Genomic DNA, 19,729 nt, shown 5'->3' with positions numbered 1-19,729 from the left:
ACGTATTTGGTTGAAAGCAATGCAGCGATATTGTTTCGTCTTCATTTTTCTTCAGCTCATGTGGAAACGTTTCGTCCACTCCATTGTGGTCCTAACTGCAATGGTCCCTTTGGTTGATAGTTAGAACTTGGAACAACTTTGGGGACAAATTGCCGTTTTGAACCAAAGCAAGACGCCTGCTCCATTACTGGCAGAAATCTAAGCAACATTTGTGAAAATTTCCCTATCTGTTTAAAACTCAACAATTATTCGTATAAAATAAGTATTCTTGTTACTAAATTAATGAAAGAAATATAAAAAAAAAATTCCTCACTTGAGAAAGGGTTTTGATCCTATTGGCACTTGTAAGGTTAAAATATACAAATACTTGTTTTTGCATTAAAAACGTGCTCTTGTCTTAGGTCCAATCTAAAATGAATGGCACATCGTAACAATATTGTTCTGTTTTGGAATAGAATACAAGAAGAAGAAACCAATCAACTTTTTTAAAGCCAAAACGATAGCCCCAACACACACATATGGGCAATGGCGGAGGAAACCTTAGCTTAGCTTTTACTTTACTTACTGTCCCTTTCTATACAAAAAAAAAAAAAACAAGGGAGTCTTTTATTCTTTAGTCTTCTTTGTGAGAGTCCGTGTTATCCAGCTCTTCTTCATAACCTTAACTCCCTCAGCCTTGTTGGACCTCTTCCACCTTACCAGCTGAAACAAATGACCCATCCGCTTTCGCCACCTCAGTTTCCCACCTGGTTTGGGATGCTCTATCACACTCTTATTGCTCAAGCTGGCCTTCCACGACATGCTGCAATGCTCAAGTGATACCTTTGAAACTTTGCCTTTTTCCCATGAACCAACCCCATTCTCTTCGAACTTGATTGAGATAAATGAGTCTGCAAATACACAAGTATAATCTGGGTTTTCAAAAAGGAATTAAAAGTAACAATTGTTGGTAGTTGGCTACATTAATGGTGAGACCAACATATAGCCAGGAAAAGAATGTTAAGGAAAGCCATGTTTTATCAAAATTTGATAAGGTGAGGACATGATTAGCAAGACTTGACATGAAAGGGGTCCGTTTTTAATGGATGATTAGATGAATTTGTAATGATATTTGTTGTCTTCATATTACTAAGAAGTTGAATGATTTTGCACGAATCATCCAACAGATATATGGTGGTGTTGTTTTGGTTATATCTGGAATGATACAGGAAAGTTTTTTTTTTTTTTTTTTTTTTGAAAATTTCTGTTTGCAGATACTGGTCAGATGCTAAAGCAAAGATGGATAAATTTATATGCATAATTGGATGGATTTTATGATTTTCCAAAAAACTATTAATGGCATTCCCATGAGTAAACCAATCATGCAAGGGAATTACTTTACTATGAACATTAAAAGGGGGGGGGGGGGGGTGGAAGTTGCAGAGGAAAGCTGAAGAAAACAGGATAAGATTCTTGAATTTCTAGCTTTGACCACACTTTTGTCATTTACACAGACAATAATTTTGCCTATGAAGAGACATATGCATGCATGTAATTGATATTCAAGAACACACACATACCCCAAGAAAAAAAAAACCCAGTTTTTGCAAGACCAAGTTGAAATCGAAATACCTTCCTGACTGGTAGAAGCATCATGATCATCGAAATCTTGAGGTTTCAAATGGTTGAGGTGAGGTTGAGGACGATTGAGAAGGGAACCAAAAGCAAAGATGTTGGGGAGGTAAATGTGGGGTTTCTTTTGTGAAACACCTTGAAGGAATCTACTACGGCCAGCTCTGGTAGAGGATGAAGATGAAGAGCGCTGGCCTTGCTTTGAAGCTAAGACAAGAAGCCTCTCGTTTAAGCACAAAGGGCAAACCCCAATAACTACTTGTTTAGGATGGAAATAGCAGCATGAATTGTCTTCCCTGTACCCATTCATCATAGTAAAAAGGGGGGGGGGGGGGTTGTACTGGACTGGAAACGAAAGAGAAGCTAATGTGAACTCTTCCTTTAAAGACAAAACTATAATAAAAAAAAAAGGACATGAATTGCTGCTCCTATACCTTCTTATATTGTGTAGAAAAAAAAAAAGAAAAAAGAAAATTTATATATTATTATTAAATATGATCACGAGATACGAATATAATATAAATATACACGAATTTTCGATCATAATAATGAGGTTGGCCCCTACCATCTCATAAGTTTAGACCAGAGTACGCAGTGGTAAATTGGGGGTTTTCCTTTTTAAGGATGTTTTATATTTAAATTTAAATTTTATATATAAATATTTTATTTCATTTAATTATTATAAATAAAATAACAAGCGTATTATACTATGTTACACAGTATACATAAATAATTATAATTATTTAATTATAAAAATAAATAAATTATATATATTTAAGATAAACCATCCATTCAACCAGGGAATTTGATCTACTTTAAAGCCAATTCTTTGACCACCTAATATTTGCTTTGAAAAGTGAAAACGTTTACCATATTGCGGTCTAACAAGAAAATGGTTGATTTATTTATTGGAAACAGTCTTTTAAAGATAGTTATATTTTAGAAAGTGAAAGTTTTTTCTTCCAAGAATAAATATTGAATTTACGTTCTATTATATTAATAATAATATTTAAATAATTAAATTAAAATTCAATTGGTTGAAATTATAAGTTCTTAATTTTGATATAAATGTTCATTTAGACAAATTCCTAGGAAAATTAAAAAAAAAAAAGAATATAGTTTTGATTTGTTGGTGAGATTGGCACTTAAATAAAATTTTTTTTACCAAATTGTTGGTAAGATTTCCATAGTTGTATTGGTACGGCAGTTGGGTTGCTATTGATATAAAATTTGGGGATGGTAAATGTAATGAATAATTTAGCAACTCCTGATAAAGCAAAACGTAAGTACCATGAAAATGAGTTAAAATAGTAATTTAGTTGGCTTCTACAGTAATATTTTGCAATTCATGTTATATATATATACACACACATATGCATACATGTATACAACAGGTGTATGGGGTTGTGATTGTAGATTTCAAGTCAAAAATTGAGATTCCCAAATGATTTAAGGGGTCATTTAAAGGCACGAGATACAGGGAATTGATGTAGCACAAGACATTTGAAAATTAGGGAAAGAAAAAAAAAAAAGCACTAGTCCTTCGCATCAATCTTCTCAACATGGGGTTCTCAATACTATTGCTCCTATTCTCACAAAAACTTAATTAGTAAAATAGATTGTTTTTTTTAAAATTTAAAAAAATATACTATTTTTGAAGGAAGAATATAAAAACATGTTTAGTTGTATGAATTTTTTTGTTGACTTGTTAAGAAAAGTAATCTAGTCGAACGCAATTTCATCTTTTATCTTTAAAATAATTTATTTATCCAATTAATTTTTTCTACATATTCAACTTATTTATCCCAAAACATTGTCTTATGAATTAATTTTTCTAAAATACATTACAATAAAATGATATCAACTTCATTTATTAACCTATACTCTCTTTTTTTTTTCTTTTTTCCAAAACCTATCATTCATATAATTTTGCCACTAGTGCAAGCTTCCTGTCATGGACATATGTTTTTTTTTTTCTGTGTATGTTCCTGCATTTGTACATGCGTAAAGGGAATTGAAAAAGAAATGTCTTAAATAAGGGGAAAAAATTATAACCCAAAAAAAGAGAGAGAGAGAGAGAGAGAAGAGGTTGCTTTGAGATTGAACTTTGTGAAGGTTTTGTCCATGAGAGAACACATCTAAAAAGCTTTTTTTTTTCCTTTAATAAAAAAGGTGAAAGGGGGGAAACAATGAAAAGTAATAGAGAAGGGGAGTCACATGGGGGAGAAGAGGGTGTTTCCAATGTGGGTTGGGTGAGGTGAGGACTCAAATATTTCTGAACATCATCATCATCTTCATGGACCAAATTGTAGATGTGGGTCTCCTCCTCATACCTTTTAAAATTACCATGAATTAATTAAATTTTTTGTCCATCTTAATTATTCTCTAAGCTTTACTAAATATACTAATGAATGAGATGATCAACTACTATGTTTAGTATGTTATTAATTTATTGTTTTGGATTATATATTATTAATAATAAAAATTGATTTTTATTTTCCATTTTATAAAATTAATTCCTTAATACTAGGATATTCTCTCAAAGACTTTTTCTAGGTCTTCTTTACACAATTAATAACAACAACAATAATATTCCAAGCACATTATATTTAATTTGGATGGAAAAATTATGGTTCAAACATAAGAAAGGCTAACAAAAGCTTAGGGAATTGACTTATATGGTTCAAACTACAAATTTCTACTTTGTTCATCTTCTTCATGAGACTTTTTGACCTTTTCAACCAAAATCCACTTTGGCTTTTTTTATGCCATTGAATTAGTAAATAGATGAAAAGGGTTTAATCATGTACATATCAAATCAAAACCAACACCATGTGTTTTCTTTACTTAAATATCATATCTTAATTATAATTATATGAATTAATTAAATTAAATCCATTCCTACTTCCTTAGTTTCTGTTTTCCCCCAAAACTAAGCAAAATACATTGTTCATTATTACACATGATGACAAGTTGAGGTATCATTCACTAGAAACTAGATCTCTTAGCAGAGAGTAAAACTAAAGTAAACTGTGTTCCTTTCTTCTTCTTCTTCTTCTACTTTCTTTTTAGGATTGAATCAGCAATCAAATACAAATTCATCCTCTTCCATCTATTTAATCACCTGGGTTTTCAATCTAATCTTTAACTTAAAACATTAAATTGACCTTAACTTCGTACTAAAATAAAATTGAGCTAAGCTCAAACTATAAGAAATTCGCCATTTGCATTGACTCATTCAACGTGTCAAAATGCTCAACTGAATAATTTATAGGCTTATATCACAATTTAACCTTTCAAACTATACCCATTTTTTTTCCCGGTCAATGATACACTGAAAAAAGTCAGACATGTACATTCTCAGCCACCTATTTTTTAACCCAATTAATTTTTCGGTATCAAAATAATAGAAAAAGCGTTATATACCTAATTTATAAGGACAAATAGCTTGCTTTCATGGCCTTAAAGAAGTATAAGACCCAAATCTTAAAGTAGTTAAAAATGAACATCATTGGAGGAGGAGGAGGCTGGTCCAGTGACAAAAGGCATTCATTCGTCTTTTGCTACATCATGTCCTTTGGCAACCCTCCCCCATTTAGATTTTAGTCTCCCACTGAACTTTGGTAACATCAGCCCATCTTTTATTGAGACGGGTTAAGAGAGACCCAATGCCTACAAACTGCTCATCACTATTATTTCATTTGGTGATTTAAAGAGCTATCCCTGGTAGGTTTCAGCAGCATGGATGACCGCAAGATTACACGGCACCGAAAAGTAACAAAAAAACATGACATGTATACAAGAACACAACACGGATATGATTTGCAGGTGTATAAACAAGGACACATTATTTAGAGCAGAAAAGATATATACACACATGTCGAACCCAAAGAAAAGTGATTTGAATCTAACAATCTGCTTGAAGACAGGCAAAAACCTGAGTTTTCCTGTAGTTTATTTAGAACAAAACATGAACTGCAATGGTAAGAACTAGAACAAAGAAAATGAATATGGGTTTTGATCATATCATCTTACATTAGTCTTACTTTCTTCAAGATTGTTGCTAAATGAGCAGTCAAAGCATCTAGAAACTATGATGCATATAGCTTGGCCAGGTCTTCAGAAAAAGCTCTTCTAATGGCCTCTCTCTTGATCTTGAGAGCTGCAGTCACAAGCCCTGATTCTGGAGTCCATGGACTAGAAATCAATTTGATTTTTGCAGGAATCTCAAACTTCTCCAATCGTGACTTCTTGGCTGTCTGCAATTAAAAGCAGTAGCAGATGGACGAAACAGGGTCAGAGGTCGGAAAAAAAAAAAGCAACAGTGAAAAAGTAAAATTGAATTATTATAAGCCTAGATTCTCGTGGCAGCGCAACGGTTCACTACTTTCTCCATCAGAGCTGCACAGAGGGTATGTTCAAAGTAAAGGGAATGCAATATCTCTGCTTTATGCATGAAAGAACATGCAAATTAAAAAGATTTCTTTACCAACTATATCAAAGCTAAGCCAGCACTCGAAAAAAGCTAAAATCCAAGTATAAGCCTATACCGTAAATGAGTGATCACAAACAGATGCAAAAGCAAATGTTGCCGATGGATAGTTCTCCAAGTTCAAATAATTTGTAGCAATATGCAAAAAGCAAAGAGTATAATATGTTGCAATTTGTTGCAATTGTACATGGATATCCTGGCGCCCTCATCAAAGCTTAAATCTTCGGATAAATTTGAAGATATACCTGAGCAAGAGAGGAATGTACTTCCTTGATAGTTTCTTCTTTCTCACACAAGTCTGCAAAATCAGTAAATGTAATGCCTTGCTTTGAAGCCCAATCTTCCACCATTTGTTGGGAAACCACCACGAGAGCCACACAAAAACTGTGAAATGGATCAGCATGCAACATAATATTGTCGACATAGGGACTGATACTGAGAGCAGTCTCAACCTGTAGGAAAAATATTAGTTACAGTGGAAAATTCGAATTACATAATTGTTTCACTGGAAATATCCATTCATACCTTTCCTAAAGAGACATATTCTCCATGCTGAAGTTTGACAATGTCTTTTTTACGGTCAATTATCTCAAGGCAACCATCGGAATGAAACTGTCCTATGTCACCTGTACAGAACCACCTAACTCCTCTCTCATCAACCTTTTCCGCACCAAAAAAATAAAAATAGCGAGTTAACTAAGAGATAGAAAGGAAAAAGAGAGGATCCATTATAGGTAATCGTTAAAAAAAAAGAGAGGAAAAGGAAAGGGAATGTGAAGGTCAGTAGTTCAAAACCGTACCCTATATGATTCTTTTGTTTTTTCTTCATTTTTGAAGTATCCAAGCGTCACATTCGGGCCACCGATCAGTATTTCTCCACGAGGCATTGGTGAATTACTAGTTAAATATCCACCTTCAGGCCAGTCTACTAACTGAAATAAACAACACATAATGCAATATGATCGAAGTCAGAAATTCACCCACCAACGCAAATAAGTAAACAAATCAGGATGAAATGAGCACAGCAATAATCCGCCAAATAATCATCATATACAGCAAACAGCATTGGGAAAATAAAGCTTTGATTGCCGACACACATGCAAACACACACACAATCATATATATGCAAAATATACACAAGAAACAAAGCTTAGAGAGACTTTAGAGGTCCATCCTCAAGCTCAAAGCTTCCAGTTTCAACCTGAATAAAGGAGAGAAAATTAAAATAACCTATTTGGTTGATTTCAAAGCAAAGCCACAAAACTTAACCACCAGATAGTGAACAAAAGCAAATATGTTAAGCAGTCATCTCAGTCAAACTAGTAGTAGTAGTAATAATAATAATCTCTTACCTTAATAAAGGAGCAAGGAAGTGGAGCACCAACGCGACCAACAGATGTATCATCAACCTCAGAGAAGGTGCCACCAGCACAAGTCTCAGTTAGACCATACCCTTGGCCAATTGGAGTACTGAAAAAGGAATTCCAATGAGAATATGATACTTAAAAATATTAAATCTGTGTGGAAGAGATAACTGTCAGTGTCCTTCATGATGATAGTATCTCCATGGTACCAAAAAGCTACTTGTCATCCCACACAGTTTTGGTCCTTGTTAATGTCTAAGCTACTAGCATATCAAATAGCCATCTAAGACAAAAAATAGAACTTCCACCCAAAGAATCGCTGTTTAAGTAGCATCTTCCTGTTGGACAAGATGTAAGGTGTTGTTTGATGAAAGCATTCATCTTTAATGTGTTTGGTAACTTGTTTTAGAAGCTACAGTACTTAAAACCTACTTATTACATTCTGTCAATGTTATTTAAGATTTCCCTTTTTCATATAATTTGACTAAACTACACCAATATTTTAATTGAAAGTACGCTAATAATCCTGTTTCTAACTCTTATTAGATGAGAAACTGGCATAAAATCATATAGTATATTTTATAAACCAGCAGACAAAATTTTCAGTTAATCAAACAACACCTTAATTAAATTTAGAACAACAATTGTTACGAAACTACAGAAATGTGCCTGAATGTTGAATATGAGTTTGTGTGAGAGTATGTAAGAGCAGCAGCAGACGATCCATAAGTTTAACTTTTACATGGATATCAACTCAAATTGCTAAAAACATACTAACCCAAAGCAGATGTTGATAACTTTCTGAGTATCTGGTGATAGAGGAGCACCTCCAGAAAGCAAAAATCGAAGGCGACCACCTAGAATTGCTCGGACCTTCTTAAAGATGAGTAAGTCCCACAGATACTTTTCAAGGCCCCAGGCACCAAACCAACTACCATTTATTGCAGATAATCTACGAGAATACGCCAAGTCAAACAATTTCTTGGATAGTCCACCTTTTGCATCTACCTGAAGTTTAAGATTCAATTTTTTTTGAAATTAACGTATTTTCACAAATACACACACATATAAAGAAGTCATACGTTTGAGAAAGTAAAAATTTCTAACCTTCTTTCGTATTCCATCTCGAAGACGATCAAGAATTGCTGGAACAGCTGCCATCAGGGTTGGAGCTAACACGGAGGCATCCCCCTTTGTTCCTGGTTTTATCTTGCTAGATGTATCAGTAAGAGTCAAAGGGGATCCATATCCTAGGATACCTCCTACAGCAACAATTAAATGCTACAATTGGAAAAAATATGTTAAAATATGTTTAAACACACTGCAGGTAAACAAATATGAATATAATCAGAGATCAAAAGTAAGTTGCAATGAACAATTGTAATGTAATTCGAGACAACATATATACCTCAGCCGCTAATTCAAGAATATGAGCAAGGGGTAGATACGCAAGATAGACATCTTTGCTTCCAATTCCAGGAATAATTGTCTTGACTGCAGCAACGGTAGCTAGTATATTGCCATGTGTCAGCATAACACCCTGTACAAATTCGATATATTAGAAGCAGCTTAACACTGTTGAAACCTAATCTTGACAATTTTACATATCTCAAAGATATAACATCGTGCAAGCATCTTTTTACCAACAAAATCTATAAGAGGCTACAAGAAGCAAAACCCAAAATCTACATTCTAACCTTAGGCAATCCAGTACTTCCACTAGTATACATTATAACTGCAACATCAGCTGCAATAGGTAAATCAGCATCAACAGGGTTTTCATAGCCGGTTCTCTGGACATCAGCAAAAGAAGTGACTGCCCATCTACCACTTGCAGCAGTTGGAATCTCATCATCCATACAGATCACATGTTTTATCTTGTCGAGTTGTCCACTAAGGTTGACAAGCTTTTTTAATTCTTTGGCCCCGCAAATCAGTGTTGTAACTTCAGTCTGGCAGAGCAAAGATTGCATAAATAAATAAACATGACTAACAAACGTGCAAAACCATGAAATCTTCACCGGCCAATTAAACCAGTGAACAACTTTTTCCACTTGGTTCACACGGTATAAGATGCAGGGAATACTGTTCTGATGCATGGTTATCTCGCTAACCTTTTGAAGAGTGTATTACCAACATAACAAAACTATAAGTATTAATTCTAACAAGCTCAGCGATGAAATTTTGGACAAAAGGCATAGTAATTACAATGAATAAAAATAAACTCGGCAAATATTATTGAATCGTTAATCAACTACCGACAGGTTCTAAACAATTTATATAAACATGTAAGAAATAAGAAAAGGCAATTCACCTCTGAGGGAAGCAAATTAAGAACAGATATAGTTTCTTAAGGACTGATAAAAATATTAGTTCAAGAAAAGTTAATCGACATCTTGTTAGAATTAAGTGACCCAAATTCTTATTTAAATAAAATACGATGGAAAATAAAATAAAAGTAAAATCCATATAGAACTAGACTTCTTTTATTTTATTTTAGAATAAGGTTTTAAACCTTATTAAACTCCATCTATTTTATATTGATTAGGATAAGGTGTTTTAATCCTACTAGAATATGGCTTTGCAAGCCTATAAATAGACATAGTCTATTCCTCTTGTATTTGAGTAAAAATTTTTCGACATAGTGAATTTTCTTCTCCTCTCGTGTTTTTTTTTTCCGAAAGGGTTTCACGTAAAATTTATGTGTTCTTTATTTTTATTTATTTTATTCTATTTTTTTCACAAATTGGTATCGAGCTTCCGGGTTATTCATCTCGATCACGGTAATGGCGTCTTTGAAGTATGAAATTCATTGTTGGATCGCAACACCGATTTGCGTTGTGGCAAATTAAGATGCAAGCGCTTCTTGCAGATGGATCTAGAGGATGCCCTGCTAGGATAGATAAGATGCCTTCGACATTAAGATGATGAGAAGAAGCGTAAGGATCGAAAGGCATTAACACAATTACATCGCATTTGTCCAACGAAATTTTGCAGGATGTGATGAAAGAGAAAGCGCATTGCATTATGGAAGAGGCTAGAACAAATATGTATGTCGAAAACTCTAACAAGCAAGTTGCATATGAAGCGGCGTCTTTATGCTCATCGTTTGGAGGAAGGTGCGTCGTACACGAACACTTAAAAGTGTTTAAAGAAATTCTCTCAAACTTGGAGGCCATGGAGGTTCAAGATGATAAGGAAGATCTAGGGTTGATTCTACTTTGTTCGTTGCCCGTCTTATTCAACCTTTAGAGACACGATTTTATATAGCCGCGAGTCTCTCACAGTTGATGAGGTTTATGATTCTTTAACCTCGTATGATAAGATGAAGCATCTTGTGGTTAAACCCAACTCTCGGGAGAGGGTCTCATTGTTCGTGGGAGACAAGACCGGAATGTTGATGATGATCGTGGTAGAACACAGAACGGAATCCTCGTGGTAAATCTAAGGGTAGATCGAAATCTTCAAACAGAGGTAAAACTTGCAACTTCGCAAGAAGAAAGGGCACATTAAATCTGAGTGCTATAAGCTACAAAATAAGATTAAAAGGAGGCTGCGAATCAAAAGGAAAAACCGGAAAATTCGGTGAAGTGATGTTGTAGAAGACTACAGCGATGGTGAACTTCTAGTTGCTTCATCAATGATTCTAAAGTAAGCGAGAGTGGATACTTGATTCAGCTGCACCTTCCACATGAGTCCCAATCGGGATTGGTTTACAACTTATGAAACGAGATCTCAAGGTGTTGTTTTGATGGGAAATAATGCTTCATGTAAAATCGCGGTGTTGGAACAATTAAAGTTAAGATGTTTGATGGAGTTGTCGAACACTTAGTGACGTCGGCATGTTCCGAATTGAAAAGAAATTTAATTTCGTTGAGTACTCTTGATTCAAAAGTGCAGATACACGGTGAAAGTGGGGTTTTAAAGATTTCAAAGGGTCCTTGTTGTGATGAAAGGGCAAAGAAAGATTGCCAAGTTATATGTTTCTGTGGTTCTCATCACATTGGTGATGTAGTGTCGCTTCCTCTTCCTTGTCGATGATGATATTACTAAACTTTGGCATATCGCCTAGGGCATATGAGTGAGAATGGCATGGCGAATTAAGCAAAGAGGACTTCTTAATGGGCAAGGAATTTGCAAACCTGAATTTCTGTGAGCACTGTGTTTTGGGAAGCAAAAGAGAGTTCGATTCACTAGAGGAATCCATAACACGAAGGAAACGTTGGAGTATATCCATTTCGATCGTGGGGGCCGTCCGAGTGTCTTCGAGAGGTGGAGCTAATTATATGCTAACCTTTATTGATGATTTTCCGGAAAAGTTTGGGCGTTCTTCCCAAGCGAAAAGCGATGTGTTTTCCACATTTAAGTCTTGGAAAATTATGATTGAAAAAGACGGAAAAGCAGATAAAATACCTCCGCATGCAGACAATGGCTTAGAGTTACATTCGATGAGTTTAATAGATTGTGCAAGTCGAAGGATCATGAGACACTTGACGATTCGTCATACTCCACAACAAAATGGCGTTGCGTAAGCGAATAAGCAGAACGATCATGGAGAAGGTTCGATGTATGTTGTCAAATGCCAACTTACCGAAGTCATTTTGGGCAGAAGCAGCCTCTACTGCATGTTTTTTGATCAACCGATCTCCATCCGTTGCCATTGAGAAAAAGACTCCACAAGAGGTATGGTCCGTAATCCCGCTAATTATTCGATTTAAAGATTTTTGGGTGTCTGCGTATGCTCATGTTGATAATGGAAAATTGGAACCGAGATCCATTAAATGCGTTTTTCTTGGTTATAAAGCTGGTGTAAAAGGCTATAAGTTATGGTGTCCTGAAAATAGAAAAGTTGTGATTAGCAGAGATGTTGTTTTTGATGAAACTGCTATGCTACCTAACTTATCTCTTAAAGACTCTTCCAATAAAGAAAACCAAAAGCAGGTGGAGCATCAGATTAATACAGAATCAACTCCTCAAGCCAGTACAAAAATTGAGAATAGAGTTGCTTCTTCACCGCAATACTCTATCGCCAAAAACAGGACAAGAAGAGAAATTAAACCTCCAAAGAAGTATGCCGAGGTTGATCTAGTTGCTTATGCTTTAAATGTGGCTGAAGATATAGATGCGAATCAAGAGCCATTTAATTATTCTGAGGCGATTAGCTGTGAAGACTCAGAAAAGTGGATGTTTGCTATGCAAGAGGAGATGGAATCACTCCACAAAAACAGAACATGGGATCTTGTAAAACTTCCTAAAGGTAAAAAGGCTGTTCGTTGTAAATGGGTGTTTAAAAAGAAAGAAGGGACTCGGGAGTTGAAGAACCCGGATATAAAGCAAGGCTTGTTGCAAAGGGTTACTGATCAAATTCGAGTGGACTTCACAGATGTGTTCTCTCCGGTTGTTAAGCATAGTTCGATTCGAGCTTTGCTTGGTATTGTTGCCATGCATGATTTGGAGCTTGAGCGGTTAGATGTAAAACTGCATTTTGCATGGAGAACTTGAGGAAGATATTTACATGCAACAACCGGAGGGTTTTATAGTCTCGAAAAAGAGGACTATGTTTGCTTGCTGAAAAAGTCCCTTTACGGTTTGAAACATCACCAAGACAAGGGTACAAGAGGTTTGATTCCTTTATGACTTCTCATGATTTCAAAAGAAGTAGTTTTGACAGTTGTGTCTACTTTAAGAAAAAGCAGTGATGGTTCTTTTGTGTATCTACTTCTTTATGTTGATGACATGTTGATAGCAAGAAAAGATAAAAGAGAGATAAGAAAGGTTAAAGCCCAACTAAGTGAAGAATTTGAGATGAAAGATTTAGGACCAGCAAAGAAGATACTTGGTATGGAGATTCTCGAGATAGAAAAGCAAGTAAATTGTACCTAAGTCGGAAGGGTACATTGAGAAAGTTCTTTGTAGGTTCAATATGCGAGTGCTAAGCTGTTAGTACTCCTTTAGCGACCCATTTCAGACTTTCATCGGCCTTATCTCCTCAATCGATAATGAGATTGAGTACATGTCACATGTTCCATACTCTAGTGCGATGGGATCTCTCATGTATGCTATGGTTTGTTCACGTCTAGATTTATCATATGCGATCGGTCGCGATTAGCGAGATACATGGCGAATCTGGTAAAGAACACCGGAAAGCGATTCGATGGATTTTAAGATACTTACGAGGCACTACTAATGTTTGCTTACAGTTTGGAAGAACTAAAGATGGAGTTATAGGGTATGTTGATGCTGATTTTGCTAGAGACCTTGATAGAAGAAGATCTCTCACGAGTTACGTCTTTACAATCGGAGGTTGTGCAATTAGTTGGAAAGCCACTTTGCAAACTACGATCGCTTTGTCTACCATGAAGCTGAGTACATGGCGATTCTTGAGGCTTGTAAAGAAGCTATTTGGTTGAAGGACTATTTAGTGAACTCAATGAAGACCTTCAAATCAGCACAATATTTTGTGACGGTCAGTGCCATCTTTCTTACAAAAGATCAAATGTTTCATGAGAGAACAAAACACATTGATATTCGGTATCATTTTGTTCGTGATATTATTGCTCGTGGTGATATTGTTGTGAGCAAAATTAGCACTCATGAAAATCCTGCAGATATGATGACTAAGTCACTTCCTATAACCAAGTTTGAGCATTGCTTAGACTTGGTTGGTGTTCATTGTTGAAGTTAAACCCTTAAGGGTTTTTGGAAGAGGTGAAGAACTTGTTTATTGAAAGTTCGCGATGAAGAACTTGTTCATTGAGAATTTGTGTCAAGGTGGAGATTGTTAGAATTAAGTGACCCAAATTCTTATTTAAATAAAATACGATGGAAAATAAAATAAAAGTAAAATCCATATAGAACTAGACTTCTTTTATTTTATTTTAGAATAAGGTTTTAAACCTTATTAAACTCCATCTATTTTATATTGATTAGGATAAGGTGTTTTAATCCTACTAGAATATGGCTTTGCAAGCCTATAAATAGACATAGTCTATTCCTCTTGTATTTGAGTAAAAATTTTTCGACATAGTGAATTTTCTTCTCCTCTGCCCGTGGTTTTTTTTTTCCCGAAAGGGTTTCCACGTAAAATTTATGTGTTCTTTATTTTTATTTATTTTATTCTATTTTTTTTTTCACAGATACAAACATGTATAGATATAGATAGACAGAGAGAGGGATAGAGGACCTCATTTAATGAGTGACATAAAGCCTCCTCCCCCAAAGATGCATATATTGTCACCACAGTAACATTGCGCCTAAAGCAGGCCTGAAAAAATAACATGTACCAATTACTTTCTCTAATTTGAAGGAAGGCAAAGGAAGGACCTGGCATGAGTTAACATCTCAGTCAAAATTTTAAACAAACAGGCATGGAAATTAATAGAAAATTTCAGAAAACATTAGTCAGACCTGCAATGCAATGAACCATTCTTCTCTTGTATCAGCAAAGATTGCCACGCGTTCTCCCTTTTTATGACCAAGTTGAACTAAACCAGAAGCAAAATAGCACACAGCTGCAAATGTTTCAGCATATGTCAACCATACATATTCTCCATAATGAAGCTTCTCAAAGGATCTTCCATCTTCAGTTACTTCAACCTCACTCGAAATCAGTTTCCTAGTGCCAAGCAAGCTTTTATTGCTGTTCTGCTTACATGCCTGCTCAAAAAGTTCTGCAAGTGTAGATACACCTTCCCATGCTGTTTCTAGAGGGAATGGAAACCGAATGTTTCGGATTGTGTACCCAGGTTCCCCACCAACATCAACCAGCACTCCTCGCTTCTTCACCCTCCTTGAATTTCGAAGGAGCACAAGAACAATGGGGACAATCGCACCAACAATATAACCATTCATACTTAAAGGATTTTGTGCTTTGGCTTTGGCAGAACCTACCTCTTCAATTTACCCTGAAAATAGAATCACATCCAACCATGATCATTAACCAAGAAAGAGTACCAGAACAATTCAAAGTCGTTTTACTTGCTTTATTCTTGAAAGTCTGCAAGATAGCAATAAACCAAATAGAAACTAGCTAGGTAGAAACAAGCCAAAAGCACAACAAAGTTCTATCCCTCATAACATAACCAAACCTTGCCTGGTTCCAGCCAAGCCATACATGACAAAAAGCACATGCAACTGCATATATGTGTACACACACACACACAGAGTCTTAACATGATCGGTTGTTACAATATGAAACTCTTACGAGGAAGCACAGGCAATGACAGAACAAAACCCAAGTTCCTATTATGATTATGACCATCATAGGTCAATATTGTTTTAACCAAGCCAGCATTATAATACAGATTTTTTATATTAATCACATAATACAGATATACTAGTATTATGCTATTCACCATCCTAGTTCTGGCCGGCTTCTACCTTCCCTCGTAGCAAAGTTTCAGGGACCAATCATCCGGAGGAACAACAAAAGGGCTAAAGCTAATTTAAAGATAAACAAATGGGTAAACAAACATTGCATCAATTCCAAAATACATGCACACACACATATATATATGTGTGTATATCAATTCAGACAATATGTCATAAATCAGAAGTGGCAGTCCAATGAATGAAAGAACAAAGAACCCACATTTTCAAAAAGGGCAAAAAAGAAATTAAAGATAAAAAACAAACGGGTAACATTGAAAAATCCAGAAGGAAAAAAACAAACGATTGGAATAAAGACGTGCATGATCCAAAATACCTTCGAAATCTGGAGTAAGAAAGGGAAATGTTTGGGATAGAAAAAGTGTAGCTAAAATTTGGGCCAAAAGATGATGGAGAATGAAAGTTGGGAGTTTCAGAAGCAGTTTACTCAGAAATTTTTCATTGGGCAGGATGGTTCATGAGAAATTGTCAGCAATATGTATGTATGTGTGTGAATATATATACGCACATAAAAGACGAGCATGTGAGATAGTGTCTAGGTTTGGGTGTCACCAAACAGATGGCAACTGAGATTCATATTACTGTAAATTCAAACAGATGGCGAACTGCCATGCAAACAAAAACATTATACCTAATAAATAAATCTATAGTTCTTTCTATGTTAAGTTTATTATTGTTATAAATATTTTATTATTAGAATATTTGCTCCAAATTTTAGAATTTTAATATTTTTAAGAGTAACATTTTATTTCATTTATGTACCTAAATATAGATTTTAGAAAAATATTTTAAATACGCTGTGCATATTTCAAGCTTAGTTATTTAAGAATTTTTCAAGTAAATTCTCAAATATATACATATTTCATATTTTATATTTAACTAATATGAGATTTAAATTTTATTTTTCTTAATAAATATTTACAAGTGACTTATTTTAAGCATCAATTTCTCATTTATCACTTAACCATTTTGAGCGTATGATATACCATTGTAAATTTCTCATGAAATAGAATATAAAATCATAATTTTATGATTCAACTCTCTACTTTTACTAATCGAAAATATGCCTCAAAATTTTCAAAATTATTTTTTTCCTACAAATTATTGTTTGCAAAACAAAATATTCTCATAAATATTCTTTTCTTGCAAATAAAACAAAGTAACATGCCTTCGTCACTCTTCAAACATTCGAGTTAAGGTTTTATTTATTAGATAAGTTTTGTCATATTCTTTAATGTGACGATTGAAATATATAAAATTTTATTTATTTAAAGAAAATGATGTTGAAATATTTTTAAAATATATTTATACATTGAAAAATTATAAAATAATTAAAATTTATATTATTTGATTATTAATTGAGAGTTGTTACTATTTATGAGGTGTATTTCTTATTATTGAAGATTACGTTATTTGATTATTAACAAAGAAAATATGATTATCCAAATAATTAGTAAATAATTATATTCATTCTTGATAGTTGCGACTATCCAAATAGATATCTACTGAATAATTATATATCTATAAAGATATATGAGTCTTCCAATATCTATTCTATAAAGAATTAATGCTGTATTTTGTTTATAGAATTTGGGTATACTCTTGTTATACTCCACTCAATGTTTAGTGAATTGTTTTCTTTAGTATAAGATATAGATAGTTATTAGGCTTTATAAAGGGCCAATAGAAACTTAAACATAGTGACATGGTTAATGCGTCTTGAAGCTTTTGATTTTATTTTATACAATAATTATTCAAACTCAGGTTATTTTGGGTTTGGCTTCACCCCCATTACATTTTCATCCATTAATATCCCATGCATATTTATTCATCATTCACAAGTTGGTTTTCACATTTAATAAAAGTGTTCTACATGAGTTTTACCGATTTAAATGGTGATGATTATTGTATTGGATATTAATAAATAAATAAAAATAATAAAATAGATTTTAATAAAACTATTATTGGATAAATGGACACCTAATCAATTGGGCTTCCTTTGAAGCTTTCAATTAATTTATCATAAATTTATCTTTATCTTCGTACGCCAACCAAATTGTGTTAATAAATGTTCTTATTAGGAACATAATAATTGTAACACTCCTTACCCGAGACTGTTGTCAGAATCGAGCATGAGGCTTACTAAACTTAATCTATCACTTAAATAGTTTTAAATTGTTTATTTAAGCATTTCGGAATGTGCTGCCATTCTGCGTCGTAGTCGCCTAAAAATTCATATCTTGAGTTCCGAAACTCAAAATTAAGATCCGTAAATTTTTCCTGAAACTAGACTCAATAAGGATTATAACCATATAAAGTATACCTTCTAATTAGTTTTGTACAATTTATGGTGAATTTCCAAAGTTGAAACAGGGGATCTAGAAATCGCTCTGACCCTGTTTCACTAAAACTCAGATATATCATAAAATACAATACCTTTACCTGTTTTTCTTATTTCATAAGAAAATAGACATAATAAGCTTTAATTTCATATACTATTCATCTTCAAACTATGTTTCTACAATTTTTAGTGATTTTTCAAAGTTACGTCATTTCTGTTACTTGAATCTGTTTTTAGGTTATTTTCACATTTTTCATAATTTTCATGTGATAATCACCATTCAATCATACATATTAATAAACATGCATATCATCGGCCATTTTTATTAGCTAATCACTAGCAAGTATTTACACATCATTCATTGTTTATATTATACCAAAAGTAGCTAAGTTTCTATACATGCCATACACAAAACAAAACGTCTAATTATACCGAGTTATTTCTTTGATAGTGTGATCGGCCTCCGACGTTTCCTTCGATCCCCGAGTGGCTAGATAAGTACTATAAGAAGAAGAAAATAAAGAGATTAAGCACTAGGCTTAGTAAGCTTACAAGCAAATAAATCACAACATTCAACATAATGGATAATTATGCATAATATCATCTAACATCATAAATTTCTTTACTTCTCAATTTCTATCTTCTTCTTTATTCCCTTACCTTCTTTCTTACCTGACCTTTCCTTTTTCATAAGTATAATCTACTTTTCCTTTGCTGTTAATTCACTGTAATTTAACTCTTATCCTGACCCGTTGAACCATTCGGAATACTAAGGATACTAGGGTCGTTCCTGTCTATCAATATTATCCTGCCAATGCCATGTCTTTGACATGGACTTACATGAATTATTCTTGTCTCCAATGCCATATATAATATGGACTTACATGGCTCAATCCTGTCTCCAAAGCCATATTTCTAATATGGACTTACATGGCTCATTTCATTACGTCTGTCAACCCTAATATCCTAACATTCCTAGGGTTCAACCGGGCTTTCTAACACTTTTCCTCTGTCACTTCACCTTAAATTCGACTTTAAATATTTTCATAACATAAATATATAAATGCTGGAAATTGACAATAATAATGTAAAATAAAATAATATTGCATTTATTTACTGTAAACTTACCTCGATACAAAATGTGACTAAACTTTACAATTTAGTCCTTTACTTTTTTTTCCCGATCTACTCTCGAATTTCGCTCTTCTTGATTATGAAGCTTGAAAGTTGAAGAAACCCCAGCTATGGAGAGAGGTAAGGTTCTGCTGGTAACTTGAAGAAGATGATACAATTTTATCATCTTTTTACCTTTTTATTAATGTTAATAACCAAATGACCAAAATGCCCCTCCTTACTAAACTTTCAAAAATTCCTTCCATGTCCTAATTTTGTCCATGAACTTAAAATTGGTCAAATTACCATTTAAGATCTCCTAATTAATATTCCAAAATAATTTCATACTAAAACTTCTAGAATGTAAGTTTTGCAAATTATTCGATTTAGTCCTTAACCTCAATTTAAGCACTTTATGCA

The 19,729-nt window shown here is 33.9% G+C and overlaps 2 protein-coding genes and 1 long non-coding RNA gene across 4 annotated transcripts; all 3 read right to left on the bottom strand.

Annotated features, from left to right (window-relative positions):
• Window positions 1–294: 294 nt before the first annotated feature.
• On the bottom strand, window positions 295–2,020 carry LOC108451937 (uncharacterized). Its single transcript, XM_017749654.2, has 2 exons — window positions 1,612–2,020; window positions 295–890 (listed from the first exon to the last, which is right to left on the bottom strand). The coding sequence occupies exons 1-2, from the start codon at window positions 1,922–1,924 to the stop codon at window positions 607–609; spliced, it is 597 nt and encodes a 198-aa protein (XP_017605143.1). The 5' UTR covers window positions 1,925–2,020; the 3' UTR covers window positions 295–606.
• Window positions 2,021–5,432: 3,412 nt separating this feature from the next.
• Window positions 5,433–16,501, bottom strand: LOC108451887 (long chain acyl-CoA synthetase 9, chloroplastic-like). 2 transcript variants are annotated; one of them, XM_017749590.2, is made up of 12 exons: window positions 16,172–16,501; window positions 14,875–15,371; window positions 14,651–14,731; window positions 9,165–9,419; window positions 8,876–9,007; window positions 8,575–8,748; window positions 8,246–8,475; window positions 7,456–7,573; window positions 6,904–7,035; window positions 6,629–6,763; window positions 6,349–6,555; window positions 5,433–5,870 (listed from the first exon to the last, which is right to left on the bottom strand). In XM_017749590.2, exons 2-12 carry the CDS (start codon window positions 15,316–15,318, stop codon window positions 5,703–5,705), a joined length of 2,076 nt encoding a protein of 691 aa, XP_017605079.1. In that variant the 5' UTR covers window positions 15,319–15,371; window positions 16,172–16,501; the 3' UTR covers window positions 5,433–5,702. The 2 variants fall into 2 exon arrangements, with proteins under 2 accessions (XP_017605079.1, XP_052884661.1); XM_053028701.1 differs by lacking the exon at window positions 16,172–16,501 and adding an exon at window positions 15,822–15,947.
• A 1,986-nt stretch (window positions 16,502–18,487) lies between these two features.
• LOC128293151 (uncharacterized) lies at window positions 18,488–19,443 on the bottom strand. Its single transcript, XR_008283232.1, has 2 exons — window positions 19,325–19,443; window positions 18,488–18,697 (listed from the first exon to the last, which is right to left on the bottom strand). It is a non-coding gene; the product is annotated as an uncharacterized LOC128293151 (long non-coding RNA).
• Between the last annotated feature and the right edge of the window lie 286 nt (window positions 19,444–19,729).

The sequence above is a fragment of the Gossypium arboreum genome, chromosome 5 (genome assembly GCF_025698485.1).
Source record: "Gossypium arboreum isolate Shixiya-1 chromosome 5, ASM2569848v2, whole genome shotgun sequence".
Taxonomy (NCBI): domain Eukaryota; kingdom Viridiplantae; phylum Streptophyta; class Magnoliopsida; order Malvales; family Malvaceae; genus Gossypium; species Gossypium arboreum.
The sequence above is the reverse complement of the archived record's forward strand: the minus strand, read 5'-3'. Positions and strand labels throughout refer to the sequence as shown.